At 45.5% G+C, this 16,999-nt stretch overlaps 1 protein-coding gene across 11 annotated transcripts in view; it reads left to right on the top strand.

Moving 5' to 3' along the window:
- Window positions 1–16,999, top strand: part of SLC7A7 (solute carrier family 7 member 7) — a 58,473-nt gene that overhangs the window by 34,419 nt on the left and 7,055 nt on the right. For all 11 annotated transcript variants that reach the window (XM_070586506.1, XM_008528962.2, XM_008528960.2 and 8 more), the window contains one exon: window positions 321–866. In XM_070586506.1, coding sequence (XP_070442607.1) covers window positions 368–866 — 499 coding nt within the window. In that variant the 5' untranslated portion in view covers window positions 321–367. The remainder of the gene's footprint in view (window positions 1–320; window positions 867–16,999) is intronic.

The raw sequence follows: 16,999 nt of genomic DNA, 5'->3' as shown, positions 1-16,999 counted from the left end.
CTCATATCACAGCAGGCTCAGATAAAACCAGGATTTTGTTTTCTGTTTTGTAAATCAGGTGGGCAGCACCAGCCTAACGATGGGAAACAGATGCTTTCTCTTTGGGGAATGAGTGCCTTCCTCAACAATTCAAGTTGGGGTCATTTTGATGAGCCAGCTGGAGAAGAAGAGGTCAATGGGAGGTGGGAGGCAAGAGAGAGGTCTCTGAAATGGTGGGCAGTGGACAGGTTGCCCATACTGGCCCCTGTGGGAGAGAGTTCTAAGCAATTGCCAACCACCCCTCCAAACGATGGTTATATATCTTCATTTTTCTTCCTTAGAGGGCAATGCCAGGAAGCTGGTGAAGTCTTTCTTCTCTTCCTCCACCATGGTTGACGGTGTTAAGTATCAAGTGGCCTCCCAGCATGAGAGCGATGCCTCCCCATTAGCCGACGAGGCCAGCCCAGGGGCTGAGCAGGTAAAGCTGAAGAAGGAGATCTCACTGCTCAATGGCGTGTGCCTGATTGTGGGGAACATGATTGGCTCGGGCATCTTTGTCTCCCCCAAGGGCGTGCTCATGTACAGTGCCTCCTTTGGCCTCTCCCTAATCATCTGGGCCGTAGGGGGCCTCTTCTCTGTCTTTGGGGCCCTTTGTTATGCGGAATTGGGCACCACCATTAAGAAATCTGGAGCCAGCTACGCCTACATCCTCGAGGCCTTCGGGGGACTTCTTGCCTTCATCCGACTCTGGACCTCCCTCCTCATCATCGAGCCCACCAGCCAGGCCGTCATTGCCATCACCTTTGCCAACTACATGGTGCAGCCCCTCTTCCCCAGCTGCTTCGCCCCCTATGCTGCCGGCCGCCTGCTGGCTGCTGCCTGCATCTGTAAGTGGGGCTAGGGCAGGAGGTGTGGGGTGGAGCCCTGGGCAGAGTCAGGATGTGAGTCCAGTCAGCCAGTAAGAAGGAGATGGAAAGGAATGCTTTGACAAACACTTTTTTTGGCTTTTGTTATTAAATTAATGTGTGCTTTGTGTAAAAATTGGGACAATACCAAAGTGTTAAAAAAAAAAAAAAGCAATTTATCTTTCCCCCAACTTCCCTCTGTAAACACCATTAGCAGTTTGCGTGCCCTTCCTGATTTTTTCTTGCTCCTTCTGACATAGTTCTGTTCTACGTTTTACAAAAATAGAATCATAGAACACATATAATTCTACAGCTTGCTTTCTCCCCAGAACTCTTTTCTACGTACAGATCTACTTTTTTAAGTGCGTCATGTAATTCCATGTTAATTTTAAGGATGAGTTCTTTATTTAACTAATCAGTCCTCTGTTAGTGGCCATTTAAGTTGGTTCCAGTTTTTCAGTCTTACCCATAGTGCTCTAGTGAATATCCTTTTGCATTTGCCTGAGTTTTTCTGTGGGCTAGATTCTTAAAACTGTCCTTTCAATCCACCTTGACTTTTTCTCCGTCTCATAAATATTTAAATCTGTACATTCAGCAGAGCCGCACTGGAGCTACCAAGGGGCTGATCCTCTACAGCTCCACCCCTCAGGTGGCTCTGTTCTGGAAAAATCCCCTCGCAGCCTGGAAGACCCTGGGGCCTTGGAGACTCCTCCCACCCCCTAGCTGTGGAGAAGCTCAGAAATTCTGTCAGTTTAAGGGGCAGCTGCCCCAGCAGCAGTGGGGCGCAGGAAGAATTTTGTACCAGTGCAATTGCTTTCTGGATCACCCCTCTCCAATCAGCCTCATATCCCTTTTTCTTTCAATTTCTCCACTGCCCCATTTTACTCCTCAGCCTCTTCTCCAGCCTCCCTGTTTTTACTGTTGGGCAGAGAGCTGGCTGTCCTCTCTGGGGTCCTCCTGTGCTTTGTGGGTCCGTGTGTGTGGCTCAGACTCATCTTTGTGTGTGTGGAGATGTTTGTCACGCATGGCAACAGTCAGGGAAGGGTGGAAGGCACTGCCTTGTGTTGCAAGAAGGGAGTTTTCCCCTGAGGTCCTAAATGTGATCTGTAATTTCTCTTGCATCATTTACAGATGATCTGGTAGGTTGACTTACTAGTGAAACTAATTTTAGGATCTGTCGGTCTCCGGGTCCCCCCAAATGTGAGTACATAGTTACAAACCTTTTGTAGGGTAAGGATTATTCCATCTAAGTAAATTTCCAAGTTGGCTGCATCCCTTTAAACACCAGAGTTCTATTATTTTAAGCATCTTTGTTGGAATGTCTTTAACACCGATGATATGTCTGCTTTCCTTCATAACTTGACATTTCTTTTTGTGACTTGGGGTTACCATTGCAAATCTCAATTCTTGTATGACTATGAGGCCTTCCCAGGCCACTCGGGTGGGGATGAATGTTTGCTTCCTCGGTGGCCTCAGACTTTAGTTTATCAGGTTTTATTTTTTTGATCTGTGTCATCTCTGACAGCAGTCGTTCTTTGCTTCTGGCATGTGCCTACTTCCATCAGTCACCCCTTTTTATTTTGCTGCTTCTAATTTGGGAACAGAGACTTACTCAAACTCTTGTACACCCACATACACATCCGCACATATGTACACCCTTGTAAGAATACGTGCACAGTTATGATTAGTCTGCGTGGCTCCCCAGTGAATAAAAGACACAGAGTTTTGTGCATGGATTTATGGCGTATGTTTGAGACAACTCTGTAGAGTGAAAAATGCACAGACTTGTGTTTGAGGCTGGGTTCAATCTAATTGCTGTGTGGCCTTAGGCCAGGTGCAGTGACTGTTTACCCCCGGGCTATCATGAGAATGAAATGAGATTCAGTGAAAGCCATAAATCATGATTTAACTGTAACTGTAACATATCGATGATTATTATGCTTAAAATTATGATCTTTCTTGGCTGTTTACAGCCCTTTTCCTGTTCCTTCTTCTTGGTTTTCTCCTGAGCAGTTATGGCTTGATAAAGGAGACATTGCTGCGTAGGAAGCATCTGGACAGACTGTCCTCACAGGTCTCAGCATCTGACCTGTACCGGGTGCTCATTAAACGATGACTGAAGGAAGAAACTCATGAATCACATGTCCCTAAATTCTTACAGTCTTGGTGCCCTTCTGAACCTTCTTCCAGATCTATCATTAATAACTTCAGAGGGACATAGAGAATGAAGTCCTATAAGCAGCCCAGAGAGAGAGTAATTTTAAACATAATAATCATCAATACGTTACACTTGAGTCGTGATTTGTGGTTTTCAGTGAATCTCATTTCATTCTCACAGGAGCCTGGAAGCAGACAGTCACTACACCTGGCCTAAGGTCACGCAGCAATTGAACCCAGCCTCAAACACAAGTCTGGTGGACTTTTCACTCTACCAGAGTTGTCTCAAAGATATGCCATAAACCCATGCACAAAGTGAGGACTTAGGCTAAACCTTCAGATTTAGCAAGAGAAGGGCTTTAATGTAGAACTTTAATTCAGGAAACATTTAGGGCATACTATGTGCTAGGTGCTAAATATTCTAGTTAGTGCTGAGAAGCAAAGAAAAATAAAGTGTGGCCCTTGCCATGCAAGAACTCATAGTCTGTGAGGGAGACAGACATATTAACAAATAATTGGGGGCCGGCCTGGTGGCACAGCAGTTAAGTTCGCACATTCTGCTTCCGCAGCCCGGGGTTCGCTGGTTCGGATCCCGGGTGTGGACATGGCACTGCTTGGCATGCCATGCTGTGGCAGGCGTCCCACATATAAAGTAGAGGAAGATGGCCACGGATGTTGGCTCAGGGCCAGTCTTCCTCAGCAAAAAGAGGAGGATTGGCAGCAGATGTTAGCTCGGGGCTAATATTCCTCAAAAACAAAACAAAACAAAAACAAAGAACAAAACCAAATATTTGTCATGCAATATAACAAGTATGAAAGAGGTGCCATAGGAGCAAGCAAGACAACTTTCTTCTCAGGAGGAGAGCTTAGGAAGATGATACAGAGAATACAATGTCTGAACTGAATTTTGAAAAGATAGGTAGCTAAATCCTAGGACATCTCTCAGAGGAAATTGCATGTGAAACTGTGTGGAGGTGCCAAAAGGCAAACAGAATGTTCAGAGAATTCCAGGTAGTTGGTATGGCTAGAATGTGGGGTGGGACAGGGCCGAGGAGGCAGATACTGGAAATGTAACCCAGGGTCAGCTCAAGGAGGGTTTTACATGGGGCCTAAACAGATTAGACTTTATCTTGAAAGCAGGGGGAATCTATTGATTTTAAGTGGGGAAGTGAAATCAGATTTACTTGGAAGAAGAACCCTGGTGGCCATGTGGAGAATGTTTTTGGAAAAAGTGGGAGATGGAAGGTAGGCAGACCGGTTTAGGAAGCTGAAACCTGAATCCACATGAATGGTAGTGAAGGCCTGCACTGTGGGCAGGGCCTTTGGAATGGAGATGAGGGGATGGATAAAGAAATAGTTGTAAGGTGGAATTTCTAGGACTTCTGGATGTGGGGGAGGTGTGGGAGCTCTTAGAGGTGATGCTAAGGATTCAAGCTTGGAGATTGAGCATCCAACAAATATTCCTGAAGCACTAGCCAAGTGCAGTTCCTAACACTGGTCATTGTCCTTATGGAGCTCTCAGTGTGTGTGTGTGCATATGCACATGTGTGTGCATGTGCATGCTGAAGGGGGCAGGATGGGCAATACAACACGATTACAATGGATTATGATGAGTGTTGTGATTTGTGAGGCACAGGGAGCCAACAGGAGGAGACCTGAACTAATCTAGGAGTTTAGAACTCTCTGTAATAAAGTTTAAGCTGATACCTGAATGATGAAGAATTAACTAAGAGTAGAGAGGGAAGAGGAGCATCTCAGAGCAGCAAGAACAGAATGTATAAAAACTTGAGGACAAGAAAGGAGGGTATCTTTGAGACACTGAAGGGAGTTTAGGGCGAGCGGCAGCGTTGTGTTTAAGGTAGGAAGGTTGCGAGTTGGCCTGCAGAAGTAAATGGAGGTTGGAGGATAGGTTGTTATAAGCTGTTCTAGTTATTATTGCTATGTAACAAATCACCCAAAACTTAGAAGCTTAAAACAATAGTCATTTTATTCTTTCATGTTTCTGTGGCTCAGGAATTTGGGAAGGGCTGAGTGGGGCAGTTTTGACTCAGGGTTTCTCATGTGGTTGTGGTCAGATGGTGGCAGGAGCTGGAACAGGGGAGTGCTGAAGAAGATGGGGACTAGCTGGGCATCTTTTTTCTTCAAGTCGTGTGAGGGCCTTTCCTTGTGGTCATGATCACACGGACTATGTTGTGCTTCCTGACATAATGGCAGCCTCAGAGCTGTTGGACTGTTTACTTGGCAGCTGAAGGCTTCAAGAATGAGTATCCCAGTAACCAAAGTGGATTTTTCCTTGCCTTTTATGACCTAGCCTCAGAAGTCACATGGTGTCACTCCTGCCATACTCTCTAGGTAGAAACATTCACAGAAGACTATCCAGTTTCAAGAGTAGAGGCACAGACCCTACCTCTTGTTGGGTGGAATGCCAAAGTCACATTGTGTGAAAAGCATGTGGGATGGGAGATATTGTCAACACATCTTTGGAAAATACAATCTGTCGCACGAACTGTATTAAGTTTAGTAGGCTTTCTCCTATGGCAATGAAAACCCTCTTCAGGCTTTTAAGGCAGAAGGGTGACATTTGTGATTTAGATTTTAGAACTTGTGATTTTTTAGAAAGATTAGTCTGGTGAGAGATGATGGTGCTTGGACTAGAGTTATGTTTTGGAGGTGAGGAGACTGGTTAAGACTTGGACACTGATTAGATATGGGTAGAGGTTGTTGAATGATGATAAGATGCCCAGGTTTCTGACTTGGGTGATGCCAGTTACTTACAGAGGGAATACTGGAGGAGCAATTGGTTTGAGAGAATTTGACGGGGTCAGTTTTGGATAGGTTGAGTTTGTGCCTGGTGATGTCCAGTAGGTGGTTGGATATTCATACGTACATTCATGAGCCACATAACCACGTCTTGGTGAATGACAGACCATATATATGACGGTGGTCCCATAAGATTAGTACCATATAGCCTAGGTGTGTAGTAGGCTATACCATCTACGTTTGTGTAAGTACTCTCTATGATGTTTGCACAATGATGAAATTGCCTAATGACCCCTTTCTTAGAACATATCCCTGTCGTTAAGTGACACATGACTTTTTATGGAGTCATGACGCTTGGGCTGATGATATACTTTTGGGAATCATTAGTGTATAGATGGCAATTGAAATCACAGTAGCAGATGAGATAATCTTGGGACAGGATGTAGAAAGGGAGGAGAAAAGGGCTTAGGATAGCATTCTGAGGAATACCAACATTGAGGGATAGGTATTCCGCAAAAACATAGAAAAGAAGCATCTAGAGAGAGAGGAGGGGAACTGGGAGATGGTAGAAGAGAGCAGTTTGAGAAGGAGTCAGTGGCCAACAGTGGCCAGTCTGCTAGAGGTCAAGCTAGTTAAGGATTGAGTGGAGTTGCTTGGACTTACCAACATAGAGGTCACTGGTGACTTTGGCGAGGGAAATTTCAGGGCAATGAGAGTGGAGTCAGATTTCAGAGATTGTTTATTCATCCAGTGAAATTTGAGTGTCTACTCTCTGCTTAGTTCTGGGCCAGGCCCTGGAGATACAAGGATGACTGTTACCCAGTCTACCCTCATGTAGCTCATAGCTGATGAGAGAGACAGATATGTAAACCATTCTAATGCGGTGTGGTTAGTGTGGGGATGTGGGAGTCTAGAGGAAGGGCTGTGCACCCACCCATGATGGGTTTACACTGAAAGGTAGCCTTTCTGGAAGAACCATTAAGATAAAGAATGGAATGTCATTTGGAACTGGCAGCTAAGAGATCAGAGGAATCTTTGGTGGTATCTTCAGTGGAGTGGTGGAGTGGACATCAGATAAGGGAAGGGAAGGAAACATAGAGGTGCTTTCCAAAAGACTGACTCTGAAGGCAAGGAAGGTGGTGGTTAGAGGGAGGCACCAGGGTTGAGGGAGGAGTTTATGGGAAAGATTTAAGCCTGCCTTAGTTGGTTTGAGGATATATTTCTGGAAAGGTTGGATGAAATATCCTTCCTGTACAATAAGGTCTTCTCTATGGTTGGAATGCTTAGGTTCCTTGAGTCAGCATTTCTCTACCTTGAACAGCACAAGGGATGCCCTCATCCTTGTGGGAGGCAGCGATGCATGGTGGTTACGAGTGTGGAATCAGGCAGGTTAAATTTATTAGCTTCAGTTTCCTCATCTGTAGAATGGAGTCTCTACCTCTCGGAGGCATGATCTATATTTCTGCCATATTTTCATCCTTTTCTATTCAGTGACAATTTCAAGAGGGCAAATACAGCTTCTGCTCCTGTCAGGGTGGCTGACTGTCCCTTTGTAGGCACAGTCTTTCTTTAGAACTGCTGATGAACTGCAGCCCTAGATATGCTAGTATTGCTAATAGGCCTTGAAGTCGTTTACTGCTTATTGCTTAGGTAAGTTTTTTGTATGTGTGGGTGACTTCACTCATTGCTGATTTCATTGTCAGGGTAATCACGTGTTGCCCTGTCTGCCAGGAATTCTGCCTCCCTTTCCCCAACCAGCACCAGCCTCCATGTATTCAGTCCAGGTAATGCTGGTCCTAGTGCCCACCTGCATCCCCTTCACTGCCCCAGACTAGATGGGTTGCTTCTTAGTGACTTCTGTAGCACCTGATTCTTATAATTGTCCATGTTCACTTTTTAATTTTTAATTTTTTTTTGAGGAAGATTAGCCCTAAATTAACATCTGCTGCCAATCCCCCTCTTTTTGCTGAGGAAGACTGGCCCTGAGCTAACATCTGTGCCCATCTTCTTCTACCTTTTACATGTGGGATGCCTGCCACAGCATGGCTTGACAAGTAGCACATAGGTCCACACCCGGGATCTGAACTGGCGAACCCTGGACCGTTGAAGTGGAATGTGCGAACTTTAATCATTGTGCCACTGAGATGGCCCCCCCATGTTCACTTTTTAGTGAAGGCTGGGGACTGGGTCTTAATTGCAGAACTTGCGCAGGTCCTGGAACACAGTGGATGCTCAATACATGCTTGTTAGATGAGTGGACGGATGGATGGATGAATGAATGAATGAATCCTGAGTTCTGAAGGAACCCTGCTGTCCTCTCCAGGGTATTATAAATTGTTACTATTCCCAACCAGAGAGCTATGCAGATGGCCCCTTGTGAAGCTGATTATTCTGGCTTCTGAGTTTTTTGAGGATTGCTCCAGTTCTCTCTAGCCAGAAGCCCCATTACCCCAGGGGGAGATGATCCCACTTCCAGTCCCAGATACAAAGGCAGTCTCGTTGCTGCCTCCCAAAGGATGAGGGTATCCTCTGCACTGATCAAGGGAGAGAAATGCTGACTAAGGGCACCCAAGCTTTCCACCCGTGGAATTCTAACGCTGGAATTGTTCCAGTCCTTGCATACAAATAGGGAGGCACATGGTGTGGTGGAATGTGTATACAAGCTTTGGAGCTGGCTACTGGCTGAATGGCCTCAGTTTTCTCAATTGTAAGATAAAGATAATAAATGTACTCTGTCAGATTAAATTAGATGACGTATATAAGAATGTAAATGACCTAACACATAATTGTCAGTCTAAAACGGTATCTGCTGCTGCAAATTGTATTCACGGTCATATGGATCTGATTAATTTCTAAAAACTTTACTTTCTACATTCTGTCTTTGGATGACTTAAAAGCAGTTTTAATTTTACAGTAGCTCAGAGATCAGAGAGGAGGGCTGAGGGGCCGGCCCTGTGGCCGAGTGGTTGGGTTCGTGCTCTCCGCTTTGGTGGCCTAGGGTTTTGCTGGTTTGGATCCACAGTGCAGACATGGCACTGCTTGTCAAGCCATGCTGAGGTGACATCCCACATGCCACAACTGGAAGGACCCACAACTAAAAATATACAACTACGTACCTGGGGGCTTTGGGGAGAAAACGGAAAAATAAAATCTTTAAAAAAAAGAAAAAAGAAAGGAGGGCCGAGACTCTTCTTCCTCTTTTGCAGGAGAGGTGGAACTTTTCTCTTGGCAGAGTCAGGGCTAGGTGTCCAGAAGTCCTCCTCCACATGACTGCCCCTTCTTTGGAGCTGACATGCATCAGTCCACTGTTGGCAGTGTTGGACAGTTGTGTTCCTGCCTTGCCTACTCTTATCCATCCTGTAACCTAGGTTTTTTGCCTTTTGTTAACAGGACATTTTAGCTCCTGTGTCCTCAGTCTGCCCACGTACCAGTCAGCCAACATCTACTCAGGGCCCCCCTGGGAACAGACTACTGTTCTTTAGGGATCAGGCAAAGAGTCTTTGTGTCCCTGACACTTGACCCTGCTGACTTGTGTGTAGTCGGTGCTTCAACAAACGTCAGCTGGATGAATGGACAGAAGAAATGCTTCCAGATTCAGCTTGGCCAAGAAGGGCATTGTGTGCCTTTGATTTTCAGGGTAGTGGTAGGAGGCTGAGGGCCGCTGTGGGAGCTGGGCAGAGGGGAGGGCAGACAGCTCGTCCTGAGTCTCCTAGAGCTGCTCGTGGACTGTAGAGGACTTCGGATCTCTGTCTGTCTGAGAGCTCTGGCTACGTGTCCTTGTGCAGCTTTTCCTGGTACCAGAACCACTGATTTCTGGTACTTGTGGCTAATGAGGTGGAACAGCCAGATGCTGGGCCCCCAACTGATTTTTGCTCTTTGAACCTTTTACTTGGAAGCTAGTTACCTCTCCCAGAGGGGTTTTCCCAAGAGCCATTGTAAATTGGAGGTGGGGAATCTTACATTTCGTGTTCCACATTCACAGCAACAAACAGGCTAAAGTCAGAGCCTTGGGTTCTTTCTGGTGTGGGTTCACTGTGAACTTTGAGACAAACTCTTCACCGGCGTAAGTGAAGTGTGTGGATGCGTAGAGCTCTGTGCTGGTTTGGTCTTCAGGGCTCTTCAGGGGTTCATCCTTCGTCTCTTCCTTTTTCTGTTCTCTTTCTCTCTGCCTCAGAAGAAGCTGAGGGGATAGCCTGGAGGAGGTTGGGAAAGGAGCTGGGGTCAGTGGGTCCCAACCCTGGCTGTACATTGGAATCACCAAGGGGGTTTGAAAAAATACTCGCAGCCTCTTCCTCTCCCTCCTGTTTCCCCAACCAAATAAATCTGAACCGCTGGGCAGAAGAATGGGAATTGGCTTAGAGAACAAGAATTGAGGAAGCAGAAGTTGCTGTTGAGGAGAACTGATGGGGGCCTTGGAAAGAGAGGCTCTCAGGTGTCACCATGCTTTAGAATCACCTGGGGAGCGTAAACATGCCGATACCTGGGCTCCATCCCAGAGTTCCTGACTTCATTGGCCTGGGTGCGGCCTGAGCACTGGACTTTGTTAAACCTTGTCAAATGATGCCAGTGTGTAGCCAGGATAGAGGAAGGCTGAGTTAAGTGAAGAGTTTAGGCTTATTTTGATCAAGGCTGTTCTGTATGTGATTACGGAAGGTAGCACACCCAAAGCAGGCAGATCATCAGACTCCCCTGGGAATGCCTGTCTCAGACCTTCTGCATCAGGACTTCTGGGGTGGAGCCCTGAAGCTGGCCATTAACATTCCTCAGGTGATTCTGATGCTCGCTCAGGCTTGGGGTCCTGTTTCTGAGGAGCTGAACTAGACCTAGCTGAGCAAACCAGTAAGGATCCGATTACCAAGGACTGGCCGGCTGTGAGAGGGAGCAGATGGAGTGGCTTAGTATGCGAGCCTCCGGGTGCCCCTCAGAGTGGCGCAGAGCCACAGCGACTCTAGAGCTGACTGAGTTCCAGGAGGCGGAGTAGGAGGAATCTGCTCCAGTGACCCATAGGGTTTATGCTTGGTGTGTCTTCTTGCCAGATGCTCTCACCCATGATGCCTGAGTAAGCGAAACGGTTCTGTAGCCTAGAAAGGTAAATGAGTTTGAGGACCATCTGTTATCTGAGAGCTATAACAGCATCTGAGAAGGATGGAAGAAATAATACATCAAGGAGGAAAAGTGATTTTTAAGGTGTAGAGAGTATCCTAAACTGGCATTAGACAACACAAACAAAACAAATGGAGATACAGCAGAGAAAAGGAGGAAAGGCTTGAAATTGCTGGGTTCAGGCAACAGATCTGAGGCTTTTTCCGAGAGCTTAAATTTAGTTCTTCTGAGGAAGTAGCAGCGGTATTCTGGAGACATCTGGGTATTAGCAGGCCTGAGCATACCAGTTAAGGGGCTTGGCTGCTCCCTGAGCGCTGTGACTGACTCCACGTAGACAAGCCTACTGCAGAGACGTGTGGTTTTTCTTGGGCGACGTATGATGAAGAGCTCTTTGTGCCAATTAAGCCCATGGACTGCTATCCTTGTGCCCATTGCTGTAGGATGAATGATGTCACACATCAGAAGACACCTGACATGTCTCACTGGTGACTTTGAAGTTGAAGATAGTGAACTGAGTGGCAGGTGGAATTTTCATCCCTCTGTCAATCAAAGGCTGTGTGTGTGAAGGAGAAAAGAGACCAGAGAACATAGTACCTGATTGTAAATGCTAAGATACCGGAAGGATGGACTCTGGCAAGGCATAGAGCAGATTTCACAGAGATTGGGAGAGATGCGTTTAATAAGGCTGTAAACTGAAATTTTAGAGGAAAAGAGTAAAATGCACAGATAAAACTAAATCTGGGTATTTTGGAGGCTAGGAGATAGTACATAGAAAGAAGAATAAAGCTGGAAACGGTGCTCAGGAATGCATTTAGAGAAAATAGGGTAGAAGATTGGGAATGAGGCTTTTGGACTCATATCTGCAAACGTTAAAAATAAAGCTAATAAATATAGTTGCTTTTTACTTTTACCGCAAGGAGGGAACAGTTCCGTACTTGATTAGATTTGACAGTGAAAGAGTACACCTTGTTTAAGAGTGATGGACTTGCTGGAAGCGCTGAGATTGATGTCGTCTATCAAAGAGAGAGGTACTTGGAGGAGGATGTGCTGTAAGAGGGGATGCCTGCTCCCTCTGGGCAAGGTCACGTTTTGATTCTTTTGATTGCAGCGAGAGGGAAATTTCAGTACACCAAGGCACAGAGGCCTGTCAAAGGATTTCACTTGCCCTTTTTTTCTTTCCCAACAAATGTAATGAACAGGACCACCCAGTGCTGCTTCCAGCTCTCTGCCTGCAGGTGGGTTTCTTCTTACAGCTAAACGGGAAATCTTCCCTCCCTCACCCCAGATATGTGGCCTATCTCTTAGAAAGGGCACAAAAACCCTGGCCTCAGTTAATCCTATCTGCTTACCTTGGCAAGAAGAATTATTTACATGGTGTTGTCAGAGGTGCTTGGGTTCCATTTAGGGCATTTTCCTGAAGGTCTCCCGTAGTAATAGTGCATGGAAATAAATCCTCATCCTAAGGGAGAAGCATGGTTAAGAGAACAGAGGATAAAAGCAAAAAGAAGTAGGAATAATGTAACTGTGGGCATATACTGCACACCATCCATCAGATCAGCGGGAGAATAAATATTTTGCTTTCCTAATAAAGAATAATAGATAATAAAGACTATAAAATTTGTACAAAAGGGAAAATATAGTAGTGATGGAAGCCTCAACTCGCTGAGCATCTTTTGCTAAAACCAGTTGCATTCTATTAGAAGCAGTACCTCTATAAATTTTTAAGAAATGGTTTATTATGGAAAGTTTCAAACATATACAAAAGTAGAGTGAATAATATGATGAACTCCCAGGATTCCAGTGCCAGCATGAATGATTATCAACGTTATTTTATCTATATTCCAACCACCCCTCCCTCACCCACTAGATTATTTAAAGCAAATCCAAGACATCATATCATTTAACCCATAAAGACTTCAAAATGAATCTCTAAAGGATAAGGACATAGTAGTAGTATTATTTACCATAACCAGGGGAAATGTGAAATCCTTGTGAGGAAGTGACTATGCCTGCTCAGAGTTTGTCCCTCCCAGAAAAAGAAATGCTGGGTTTTCTCTGGAATCTGCTCTAAATTTTAGACAAAGAGATGGAAGAAAAGTTAAGGGGAAAGAATTATAATCTCATAGCCAGGGATAAAAAAAAAAAGACCAGGAGCTTTTCAAAATGACATTCTGATAAAATAGGTGAAAATTATCTTTTTAGAAAGAAAAGGAGAATCATCTGAAGAAACCAATGTGATTGAACACATTGCTTTTTGATCAGCTTAGAGTTTTAGAAATGTGATATAAGAGATGCTGGGAGATGATGTAACCAAGACAAAATACAAGAGTGGCCCAGAACTGCGAGGGGAGTGTCCTGAAGGTTCACGCCCGGCAGAAACACAGACCTGAAGAAGCGACTGAGGACAGGAAGCTCTGAGAGGAATGTTCAGAGCAAGAACAGCGAGGACAGGGCTGGATGCTCTGAGGGCAGTTAGTTCTGTGATGATAGATGGTGGAGAGAAAGGAGGAGGCCACAGTCCCATTTTTCTTCTAACTTTGCCTAGCAAAAGGATTGCTAACCTAGAAAGGGTGCAACATCTGTTGCCAATTTCCCCCTTTTTTTTCTCCCTGAAGCTCCAGGTCATAGTTGTATATCCTAGTTGTAAGTCCTTCTAGTTCTTCTGTGTGGGATGCCGCCACAGTGTGGCTTGACGAATGGTGTATAGGTTGGCGCCCAGGATCAGAACCTGTAAACCCCAGGCCACTGAAGTGGAGCATGTGAACTTAACCACTATGCCACCAGGTCCGCCTCAAATTTTAATTTTTTATTCAAGTGTAATGTACAAAAGCAACAGTGCACATGTCAGTGTATAGCTTGATCAATTTTCACAAACTGAACACATATGTGTAAACAGCATTCACATCAAGAAACCAGCCCCCTGGTTTCTCTCAGTCACTCCCTCTTGCCCCCCACACTCACATGAAGGGAAATCACTGTTCTGACTTCTAGAAGCATACATTAGTTTTGCCTATTTTTATGTAAATGGATATTAAAGGGTATGTACTCTTTTGTGTCTGGCTTTTTCACTTAGTATGTTTATGAAGTCCATCCATCTTTTTATCTGTAGTGGTAGATGGTCCATTCTTACTGCTGTTTAGTATTCCATGGTATTTGTTTAGCCACTCCACTATTGACTGGCATTTGGGTTGTTTCCAATTTTTGACTATGACAGTGGTATAGCTATGGACATTCCAGTATATTTACTAATTTTATTTGAAGCATTTGATGGCATCATTAGATTGCTAGAGCAGAGGTATGTGTATACAGCTTTCAGAGAGGTTCTTGGCAAGCTCTCATGACCTTCTTGTTGACAAGGTGGAAAAAGGTGGAGTAGATAAAAGAATAGTTTGATGGATTCTTCGTTGATGTTGTGGAATAATTAGGCATAGAGGAAGGTCTATCGTGGTAGACTACAGGGTTCTGCCTATGCTAGTCAACGCTTTTATCAGTGACTTCAGTGAAAACTGAGGACGTATGCTAATCAAATTTGCAGATTCCACAAAATCGAAGGCATTTGAACTAACTGATAAAATTAAGGGGAAAAGTCCATTTCTAGTAGGTGGGAATGATGCTTAAAAATTCACAGAGGAAGGTTACTAGGAATAAATGTAAAGTCCCATATTTGGGATTTAAAAAAAATCACTTTTATGGGCCCAAAAAGGGCTAGAGGGAAAAGCTGGTCAGTTGAGGTTGGGAAAGAAAGGAGTTGTAGTTGACAATGAATTAAAACTGAGACTCTGTAGTCTGCAACAATGTCTGGAGTTTTCTGTGTGGGTGTCACGTTTCCAGTGGGACACTGACAAAGTGAAGTAAGTGCAGAGGAGAGAACTGGGATAGTGAGTGTGGTCTGGAAGCCACATTTATCACACAAGAGGTTGAAGAAACTTTCAGGTTTTTAGCCTGAAAGAGGGAAAGGATGTTAATCCTTAATGAGAAGAAGGGTCATTATGTGGAAGAGGGTTGAGCTGGATTCTGGGTGGCTCCAGAGGAGAGGTCTAGGACTACTGGGTAAAAGTTGCAAGGAAGAAGCTGTTGGCTTAGTGGAAGGAAGAGCTATTGATCTCTTTATTTTTTATTTTTTGAGGAAGATTAGCCCTGAGCTGACTGCAGCCAATCCTCTTTTCGCTGAGGAATACTGGCCCCGAGCTAACATCTGTGCCCATCTTTCCCTACTTTATATGTGGGACGCCTACCACAGCATGGCATGCCAAGTGGTGCCATGTCCGCACCCAGGATCTGAACCAGTGAACCCCGGGCCGCTGAAGCAGAATGTGTGCACTTAATTGCTGTGCCACTGGGCCGGCCCCTATTGATCTCTTTAAAAATGGAATGAGTTGTCTAATAAAGTATCGAGGTGTTACACTCTCTGGGAATTTGAAGCAGAAAATGGATTAAATAGTGGCCTAAGTTTTGTGTGTTACATTTTATGTATTTAAAACTAATGGTGCTGGGAGAATTGTAGGTTTACCATTCTTTTTCAGGGACTGTTTAGTTTGAGCATCTGAACTAAATCTGGGCGTCTGATCCTGAGTGGGCTGCAAGCTTTGTTCTGTTCTGAATCAACCTAGGTGATGCTCTCCTGGCTTTTGGTGCTATAGCTGACGCTGGGCCTTAGAGCTAGAACTAGCCTCCTGCTCCAGGGGAGCCCATATAGGCTGGGTTTGATGATCCATTCAGGGGCGTCTCTTTAGATGATTATAGGAGTGACTTGTTCACAGCTTCTCCTTCCTCCAAAGCAGGGGTCAAAGCAGGAATGGAGTTGCACCTGAGTCAAGGGTCCAAGGTGACTTCAGGCCATCTTCCTGTGGACTTGGCCCAGTGTTAGGTGGGGATTGAATTGCACCTAGACATAGGAGGGTGGGGCATCTCTGTCCTTGAGGGTAACTTGCAGTTGCCTCCATATCATTCTACCCCCATAAACCCCTCCTGTCCCTGCCTCTGAAGCAGGAGGTTGGGCTGCACTTCAAGAACAGTGCACTTGGCTGGGCTCTGGGGCCTCCGGTCAGCTGTATCCGCTGGGCATGGGGACAAAGAGCCCAGTCAGCACTGCTGCCTGCCATACCCATTTCCTGCTCCCACGGCCAAGAGGCCCTGGAGAAAGCTGGGCTCTGGGGAAGGTGAGGGCCAGCTCTCTTCAGGCAGTTCCTCTGGGCCCTGGTTTATTTTCATAGGATTCCCTTCTTCTTTCAAACAGAACCCTCTGTGCTCAACAAAGAGAGCAGACCAGGGCAAGATGGTGGGTCAGTGGGGGAGGGGAAATACTGGTGGGCAAAAGGAGGGATACAAATGGGTAGACATGAGAGTAGAGAAGCAGTAGGGATTAAAATGTAAATAATCCATGTATTTTCATTTCAGAATTTGTTGTTGTAAAGCATGATGAGTTGGCTTTTCCCCGCCCACATCCCTGGACAGAGCTGAGAACAGAACCTTGTGGCACACGCTGCAGCCTGACAATAAACCACAAGCAGTCCCTTGAGCCCACCCCAGTTTGGTGTTGTGACCCGTGGTTGCCCTGAGGGCTAACCATGAATTTTAATTAGGGGTCCCATTCCCTTGTGAATATGGCAGCATTAGGAGTCCCTGGTGTTTCTAGTTGCGAAGGCAGCTTGTGTTACATTTGTAAGCCAGCAGCAGGCTCGAGGGTAGAGGTGGAAGGGAAGTGGCCTGAGGGCTGCTGAGTGGCTGGAGGCAGAAGGCCAGTGGGGAGACAAGGCTGGGTGACTGGCTGAAGGGCATCAACACATCTGAAAGATTGTGGAGGGCGAGATACAAGCACTTTGGCCATTTTGTGGGATGCTTGTGGAGACTGCCCACTTGTGTCTTTAATGATTAACTTAGCACTGGGCAGGCCTGGAGTTAGGGTGCATTTTTGCCCAGCCCTGTAGTAAGGTTCGTGTTTATTGTCTTGTGTGTTAGGCAGAAAGTCAAATGTTTGTATGGGACAGGAATGCCCTGTTTCTGAAAGAACAGAAAAGAACTTGGGCAGCAAGTAGACTAGGAGAGGCTTAAGTGAGGGGGAGAGAGAGACAGAAGATGGGACAGCCGTTCTGAGT

The sequence above is a fragment of the Equus przewalskii genome, chromosome 1, assembly GCF_037783145.1.
Source record: "Equus przewalskii isolate Varuska chromosome 1, EquPr2, whole genome shotgun sequence".
NCBI classification, from domain to species: domain Eukaryota; kingdom Metazoa; phylum Chordata; class Mammalia; order Perissodactyla; family Equidae; genus Equus; species Equus przewalskii.
The sequence above is the reverse complement of the archived record's forward strand: the minus strand, read 5'-3'. Positions and strand labels throughout refer to the sequence as shown.